Raw genomic sequence first — 9,215 nt, 5'->3', positions numbered from 1 at the left:
GAAATGAGTCAACCACATTTCCATCTCTTCCACAGCTCAAGTCCTTAGTGATCCAGGATTGTTAACTGCTAACATGTAAGTGGGATGGCAAGAAAGAATAAACATGAAGCATAAAGGAGTGACAAATATTACATTTCTTCCAAACAACAGCAACAAAAAACCATAGAAAAAGGATGCTGCTGCTGCTGCTATGTCACTTCAGTCGTGTCCAACACTGTGTGATCCCATAGACGGCAGCCCACCAGGCTCCCCGTCCCTGGGATTCTCCAGGCAAGAACACTGGAGTGGGTTGCCATTTCCTTCTCCAAGACAAAGGATGAGAAAGACATAAACCTTTCAGACAAGACAACCAAAATAACATGCTGCCTTGGAATACAATCTTAGAATCCATTTAATGAAAGGTATTATCCTCCTTGGGAATCTAAATCCAGGACCTGGGATTCCAATTTGAAAATGAAACAGAACAACACTGTGGAAGGAAATTGTTTCCTCAAAACTGTAATAGAAAGCCTTTTAGGAACTTTTATACTTATACTTTTAGGCCTTACAGAAAGCCTTTTAGGAACTTATACTTAAGTCTATTCACTTCGTGTGTAAACTTCAAGCACCCCAAACTTTATCCACCTCTAATAAAGTGGAGAAAAGGGGGAAAAACACATTTAGCTGTGTAATTCAAACAAGGAATTTCTTTCTTCCCATGTTATGTAATTAGTGAAGCTATGAAGCAAAACTTATCTTAACAAAAAACCAGAGATTCATGGCTAGGTAACATTTTAGACCTTTGACAAATTGCCTTCCCTTGATAGCCAATGGCATCCTTCCATTGGTTCTTGACCATCTTTCCATGGTTAAGCGACGAGCTCAAAGTCAACTGTCTATAAGCATGACATCAACTGAAAAGTAAGAAATTCAAACTAGTTGGGTTGATCCTGCAATAAGCATGTCAGCATTATGTGTACAGACACTTCTCAACTAAATGACAACACATCTTAAAATTAAGGTGAAGTCGCTCAGTCGTGTCCGACTCTTTGTGACCCTATAGATTGTAGCCTATCAGGCTCCTCCGTCAATGGGATTTTCCAGGCAAGAGTACTGGAGTGGGTTGCCATTTCCTTCTCCAGAGGATCTTCCCAACCCAGGGATCAAACCCGGGTCTCCCACATTGTAGGCAGACGCTTTACCGGCTGAGCCACCAAGGAAGCCTGAAAATTAAGGGAGTCTCTTAATCTCAAGAGGCCAGACTGCATAAAAGGGCATTTCTGTGGTTACTCTAAAACATTCAAATCTGGGAATTCCCTGGCCATCCAGTGCTTAGGACTCTGTGCTCCCAATGCAGGGCACATAGATTTGATCCATGGTCAGGGAACTAAGACCCTGCATGCCGCCTGGTGCAGCCAAATAAAAAAATAAATGAAAGTTACTTCAGGCAAAAAGACACCATAAAAGTAAAATTATGCATTTTATTCACTCATTCCATCAGCTGAGAATTGCTCTATTGTACAAATACAGTATTGTACAAAAAAAATCACAAAATGTTACAAAATAAAAAAGTACAAACTGCATTACTTAATAAATACCACTAAAAGTAGTTAAAAGTGGAAATGAGATAGATTTTAGGTTGAAAACATTGTTTGACCCAGCAAACCATACAAGCTCTGTATAGACATTTGTACTGTACATAATGCAGGGCAATCCTATTTTGCCTTGTGAAAGAATTTAAAAGGAATAGACCATTAAGACAGTATTCTCCTGCTACAAAATAATTGCCAGGGTTGATTGGAGGCATTTATGCCATTAATTTTCAAATCTCTCAGTTGAATCCAAGAAACTATATATGAAGCAGGAGGCTTATCTTGTCACAAAGTTTTCTATCATGTTAAAAAATTCTTTTCAACAAAAAGACAAATATAAATAAGAACAACCGAGAGCACCAGACAATCAAAACATCAACCGGAGTACAGAATAATCACTCTGCCATCAGCAAATATCAGACTTTCATTCAAGTAAGAGCTGGTACTATTCTTTAAAAAAAAAAAATCTTCCCACAACCTCCCCTTAAGTATTTTCTCTTTAAAAGGTTGACCATTTCTAGAAAAATAATGATTTTCCAAACAACTAATCTGTCATCAAAACGGAATGGGCCAATTATCTGGTAACATGAAAGCATCAATAGCCATTTGAAATAATTATCTAAGAACTCTAAAATTCAAATCCAACAACATAAAATACGAAATCACAAACTCTGCTCAAAATAATAAACTTCATATAAAGCACTTCTCTGGATTTATGCCGGAAAGCTGTTTGTCAAAATGGATCACATCCTAGATGAAGGTACACCAATTGTTAAAAATGTTGTGCAAAAATACGTTTTTATAGAAAATAGATTACCAGGAATGAACAAATTTACACTGAGAAATCAGCTTGCAAATTAAGTAGTGCCAACTTTATACAGCAAATCATAAATAGCAGTAGGATCACCCAAAGCTACTATGAAACATCATTTAGGTGCCCAGCAACCTTCAGCTCTGAGGAGAAAACATTCAAAAAAATGATTAAGGCATTACACCTACAGTAAATCTACTAGAAAGTTTAAAAGTGCAATTACCCTGATTAAAGTTCATATAACTCTCCAAACACAAATTAGGTATGCAATTTTCCCAGGGCGAGGGTCTCAGACACTTCAAGAGCATGCATTTTGCTCAATATACATTTTGGACAGGGATATGGCCATGGACTTGGCAAGTTCTTCATCGCGTTTTCTCTGCACTTGAGTCTGCCTGCACCAAGTGTCATACTCCGGGTTCGGATACGAGTGATCAAACACCGCGTCATAATGTCCGTTACTGAGCCAACTGAGCCAAATGCTAGGCCTTAGGGAATCCTCTGGGCCCAAATAGTGAATCATGGTAGACACCGTGGGACTCTCCAGCCTCCCTCCAGTAGTCAGATGGATATTCACATTCAGCATCTGCCCCATGGCCAGCAGTTCAGGGTACCCGGCCCAGGCCCCGTCCTGGGCAGCAGCGATGATAAACTCCCCCACGTCGCCCTCAATCAAGGGGCTAAAGTGGTCGAGGTGGTCGGCGATATAGTGCACCGTCTGTTCCCGTAGCTCCCGGTGCAGGCTCTGGTCCCCGTACACCGCCTTGCTTACCGCCCGGTAGAGGCAGTTGCCGTCGGGAATGATGTGAAATCGGTACTTGTTCCTCTGCCGCAGGTACTTGTCCTGCCTCTCCACCTCCGCCAGGTACAGGGCCAACTTCTCGTCCCTAGGATCCGACCTGGACACGATCACCGCCTCGGTCGCGCCGCCCGGGGCCGCCTCGCCGCTCCGGGCCGGGGCCGCCTCGGCCTCCGGGTCGGGCCGCCCCGGCTCTTCGGCGCCGGGAGCGTCGCCGCGGTCGCCAGCTCTGTCCCAGCCGCGGAGGTTCCTCTCTGCCGGGCGCTCCTCGGCCCACGGGCCAGGGCCTGGTTCCGGGCTTCCCGGGGGCGGCGCGGGGCCGCGGTGCTTGGCGGCGGCCAGGGCCTGGCGGTGCTCGCTCAGTCGGAAGTTTCTGTCGGGCCCCTCGCGGGTCGCGTCCAGACCGGCAGGCTCCGGGCCATCGGGCCTCAGCAGCTCCTCCAGAAGCCAGGCCGAGGAGCCCCGCCGCGGCGGAATCGGAGCGCCTGGTGCCGGGGCCAGCAGCAGGCAGCGGCCGCGTGGGGCGGCGGAAGCCGCGGCGCCGGGCTCGGGGCCGCGCAGCAGGAGCCGGTCGGCGCCCAGGGCCCGCACGGTGATCTGCGCTGTGGACGTGTAGTGCGGCGGCAGCGGCGGCTTGCAGGACCCGCCGGGCGGCCCAGCGGCGGCGGCGGCCGAGGCGGGGGCGGCGGCCCCGGACACCATCTCGAAGCAGGAGGAGAAGGCGGGCATCTTGGCGGCGGGAGCGGCGGCGGCTTCGCGGGGCTCGGCGGCCGCGGCCGGCTGGCACTCACCGGTCTCGGGCTCCGGGGCGCCACCGGCGGGTCCCGGGGGCTGCAGAGAGACCTTGAACGAGGCGGCGGTGGCGGCGGCGGGCGGAGCGGCGGTTGCGGCCGTGGGACCCGGGCCCCCGGCTGGGTAGTGGGTGCAGACGCTGCTGTAGAGCTGCATGTCCCTGCCCGCCGCTCGGCCCCTTATAGGCGCGCCGAGCCCCAGTGAGGGGACACACCCTCCGGGCCCGGGGGAGGGGGCCGGCCGAGCGCGGTGACCCAGTGCCCTGAGAATAGAAATGACCGAAGGGCCGCCGGCGCGTCAGGAGCTGCAAATAGCGCCCGGGTCCCCGCCAAATTCCTGCTGCGCCACAGCGCGCGGTGGGGGCGGGGAGGGGACGCGCGCTCGACCCCTGCCGGCGCTAGCGGCCCGCAGACCCGGGACGCGTGCGCCCGCCGTCGCTGCTCCGGCCCGCGGCGGCCGCTGAGGACTCTCGGAGGTAGCCGCCCGCCCTGCTGGAGCGCGTCCCGCCGGCTAGCAGCACTGCAGGGCGCGCGGACGAGCCAGGAGGCGGGGCCACGGTTGTTTACCTCAGGCAGCGCTGCCGCGTCACGTGCCCTTATTGGAATGTGCGGCTCGTCGCGGCGTCCCATTCAACCGCCGGGGCTCGCCCCACCCCCTCCGTCTCGCCCCGCCCCATTCGGTGACGTCATGGGCGTGGCCCGCAGCGCGGGCGACGGGCGCGCGGGCGGGAGAGCGCGGAGGCGCGGAGGCCTGTGCAGCCGTGGCCGCTGCCCCACCTCAGTGTTAGTTTTTAGGCGCCGCGCTTTTCTACGCTTTAGCGGTGGATCTTGGAGGGTTCGGGGCAGCTTGGGGTGGCCAAGAGTGCTGAAAGTGCGTTTCAAAACAAGCTTCCGAGTTCTGCGTGGAGACAGCTGCCCTAAAACCTGCATGGCCTCTGCATGGTCGTTGCACCACTGCCATCTTTTTCACTCAACCCTGAGATTATATTGTTAACGTAGCAGTGTGACGCCTCCCTTTCGCCGCAGCACCTTGCCACCCTGCTAAACCGAAACCAACTTTTCTGCTGTCCTAACCCGTATTTGATAAGCAAATAGAAGTCTTGGGTGAAATACCAAATGCCTAACCGGGCCTCTTGAAAACAGGTGCAGCTGTTCACCGTAGGTCAGCGGTAGAGAGGGTCGTGATGCATCGCGAGAATGTTGAAATTGAACAGAATATTGAACATAGTTCTACCCTATTGTGTTAGATGTCCCTGTTTGTAAAGGAAAGCTAAAATGGTCATGATCAACTTGTATACTGACTGTATAGCAGTGGGCAGCTCTTGCTATATTCTCAGCTTTGATCACATGCTAACGGACAGACCCTAAATGTTCAGAGTGAACCTACAAAGCTGTTTCACTGTTTCAGTGATGAGGAAATAGCTTATGTTATGGTATAAGCCTCCCCACTCCACGTATTGTTTTGTGAATCTTAGGTTCCCTGAATGGAAAGACTTAGTCTTGATGGCTATTATAGTTACAAACCCAGCACAGAGGCTGGCACATAGATGGAACTAATTAATATTTATTGAATGAGTTAATTAATGGAAGAGGAGTTCCCAAAACAGTGGAAAAGGCAGAATTACGATCCTGGTCTCCTGACCCCTAGCCAGAGCTTCAATTTGCTGTCGTGGGTGTGACTGACAGGATCCCAGCTGCCTTTGCCCAGGTCACTTGAACCTGTTAGGTAGGTCAACTGGAAGGAAAAACAACCACATAAAAGTCTAACCGTCTTTTCAGCTTCTGGTGACACCCCACTGGAAGCTTGTAGACCCCACTGGCTAACTAGAAAAAGGAAGTTACCTAAATTTCATCGCTGATTTGGAGATTATTTGTTATTCTACCTTTAGCCTTTGAGTAGCTGGCATTCTGAAACAGAATACAAAACAATTAACAATAAAATAATCCCCCAAATCATATTTACTGAATAGCCAGTGTGCCTAGCAGAGCTAGCAAACAGGAGCGTGGAGGGAGATAAGGAAGCTTTTATTTTTTTATTTATTAATGTAAATCCTAAAGCAAGAATATGTTTTGAACAGATGAGTAAATACAGGGAGAAAAAGTAAAGCTAGGTACTCAGAGGACAGGCTAGGTCCGATGTACCTAATTAGGAATGTCAAAAAACAAAATTCAATTGAGTAAATTTGATGATCTGATTGATTTTATTAAGAGATTCAGACTTACTCCATCAAGCAATGTCCCATCCAGCAGCTAGAACCGTACTTCCACCTGTTGCAGAAAGTGCAAAGTTATTGTTGTTGTTGTTGTTGTTTTTAATAGGAAGAAGGGCGGAGTAAGGGAGTTCTTAGCCAAAAAAGGATAATGAATTATTTTTAGATCAGGGCTTTGGGGGTCAGGAGAGTCCTGTCATGGTTTTATCACACAGACTCCTGCTTCTTCCTCTGGGGAATGGAGATGACCTATATGACAGGTGACCTCCCTGATACTAATCAGATAATTCCAAACCAGTTGATTATGATTACATTTTTTTAAATGTTCATAGCTACTTCCTTTATTTATAAAATTTATTTATTTTATACTGTAGTGTGGCTGATTTACAATGTTGTGTTAATTTCAGGTGTAGAGTAAAGTGACTCAGTTACATATGAACTGAATTTTTTTCAGATTCTTTCCCCATATATGATTAAGATTACATTTCAGCAGAACATTGAAACTCCAATTAAGTCTTGGTTTGTTGTAGCAAGGCCCATTTGGGGCCTATTTTTTCTTTTTTTAAAAACAGGAGCAAATTATCAACAGAGATGTGAAGATTCAAACCGTCAATGTATGTGAAGCATCTTTTTTTGTTTTTTAGTTTGTGTGGAGATGATAGACAATATAATGAAGTACTCACTAGGTGGATGTAAGCACCAGTGTAGACTAACATGGCTGTGCATTCATGCGTACAAAGTTGCTTCAATAGTGTTCGACTCTTTTTGACCCTATGGACTGTAGCCCACCAGGCTCCTCTGTCTATGGGATTCTCCAGGCAAGAATACTAGAGTGGGTTGCCTTCCTCTCCTCTGGGATCTTCCCAACCTGGCAATTAATTGAACCCACATCTGCCTGCATCTCCTGCATTGCAGGTGGGTTCTTTACCCATTGAGCCACATGGGAAGCCCATGGTAGGCTATACCACACTGCATATTCTTACAGTGAATATGTGTCCACTCTGTGTCTAGGTCTGGAAAATCTTGCTGGAAGAGATGGTACTTCAGGAAACTCAAGGCAGGGATGATTGCCAGCCTTGGAATGGGATTGTTTCTGGCCCTGGAGTGTAAGAAAAGGCAAGACCTTTCCTGTGACAGCAAAGAGATTAGGGTAGGAAAGTGTGTGTGTTCGGGGGGTGGGCAAATTCAGGTCCTTGATGTGCCATCTGAAAAGAATTCCTAATGATTGTCTTCTGGAAAAATCATCTGTCGAGCATATTTTGGTGCTGTGCAGAAGACTGGCTGAAGTATAAACCAAAATTGCATAGTTATTGAACAGGCTAGGAAAGCAGGAAATTTCAGCAACCGTCCTTCAAAAGTTAGCCACAAGGCAATCAATAGGTTAAAACAAAACCAAAAGGACAAGGCATTTAATCGATGAATATTTATTGAGCACAAGCTCTCCTCCCAGCATGGTGCCAGTTACAGGGATTTCAGACACAGATTCTGTCCTGCAGCACAGGCCACAGAAACCTAACCCCCAAAGTCATCTTTCATAAATAGGACCCAATCTCAGCATGATTTTTGAAAATATATATCCTTAGATACCCCCATCTCATAGCTGATTCCTTTAAAGACAAAAAATTCCCAACCTCTTCACCTCCCACCAAATTAAAACTTTTAAACATGCAAACATTCATCCATTTATTCACTCATTAAATTATCATTTCTTTACAAACCTAATATGAAAGATGCCCTTCAAAAAAAACAAAGTTGGAGGACTCATTCTTCCCAATTCCAAAACTTACCACAATGCTACAGTCATCAAAACCATGTGGTACAGGCATAAAGATAAACATATAGATCAGTGGACCAGAACTGGCAGTGCAGAAATAAGGTCATATGCGTGCATGTGCATGTTAAGTTGCTTCAATCATGTCCGACTCTGTGACCCTATGGACTTTAGCTTGCCAGGTTCCTCTGTCCATTTGATTCTCTCGGCAAGATTACTGGAGTGGGTTGCCATTTCCTCCTCCAAGGGATCTTCCCAACCCAGGGACTGAACCCACGTCTCTTATGTCTCTTCCATTGGCAGGCGGGTTTTTTACTAATAGTGCCACCTGGGAAGCCCTTAAAAAGGCCATATGTATATGATCAATTCTCTTTGACTGGGTGCCAAGACAATTCAGTGGGAGAAAGAATAGCTTTTTCAACAAATGGTGCTAGGACAACTGGCTATCTACATACAAAAGAATGAAGTTGGACCCCTTAACATAAACAAAAGTTCACTTAAAGCAGATCAAAAGTAGAAGCTACATCTATCAATTTCAAGAAATTTGAGGCAGAAATCTCAGTGACTGTGGATTAAGCAATGGTTTCTTAGTTGTGACACCAACAAAGACAGCCAAAGAAGAAAACGGTAAGTTGAACTTCATCAAAACTAAAAACTATGTGCTTCAAAGGACACCATATAGAAAGTGAAAAGACAAACTGAAGAATGGGAAACTGTATTTACAAGTCATGTATCTGATAAGGGGCTTTGAAATACATAAAGAATGTATTAAAAAGTCTTATATAATTCAACAGTAGAAAGACAACCCAACTTTTGAATGGACACAGAATTTGTATACATATTTCTCCAAGGAAGATATACAAGCAGCCTATAATGTATGAAAATATACTCAATATCATTAGTCATCAAGAAAATGCAAATCAAAACCCATAGTGAAGTCTACCAAATAACCACTAAGACAGCTGTAATGAAAAAAATGACAGACAATAGCAAGCACTGGTAAAGATGTGGAGAAATTAGAATCCTATCCATTGCTTGTAGAACATTTTTCTTTTTGGCCACGCCACGTGTGGGATCTTAATTCCCTGATCAGGTTATTAGACGCATGCCCTCTGCGTTGGAGGCAGGGAGTCTTAACCACTGGATCGCCAGGCAGGTCCTACTTGTAGAATTTTAAAATATAACTTTGAAAACATTTTGAAAAGCAACTTGGCAATCCTCAGAAGGTTACACATAGAGTTACCATATGATATGATAATTAC

General features: G+C 46.5%; 1 protein-coding gene across 1 annotated transcript; it reads right to left on the bottom strand.

The window, feature by feature from the left end:
* On the bottom strand, positions 1,441-4,527 carry OTUD1 (OTU deubiquitinase 1). Its single transcript, XM_005688041.3, has one exon. The coding sequence runs from the start codon at positions 4,127-4,129 to the stop codon at positions 2,681-2,683; it is 1,449 nt and encodes a 482-aa protein (XP_005688098.3). The 5' UTR covers positions 4,130-4,527; the 3' UTR covers positions 1,441-2,680.

This window comes from Capra hircus, chromosome 13 (assembly GCF_001704415.2).
Source record: "Capra hircus breed San Clemente chromosome 13, ASM170441v1, whole genome shotgun sequence".
Taxonomy (NCBI): domain Eukaryota; kingdom Metazoa; phylum Chordata; class Mammalia; order Artiodactyla; family Bovidae; genus Capra; species Capra hircus.
The sequence above is the reverse complement of the archived record's forward strand: the minus strand, read 5'-3'. Positions and strand labels throughout refer to the sequence as shown.

Excerpts from the sequence above, each read along its gene's own strand:
- OTUD1 (XM_005688041.3), bottom strand. The coding sequence starts at position 4,129 with ATGCAGCTCTACAGCAGCGTCTGCACCCACTACCCAGCCGGGGGCCCG.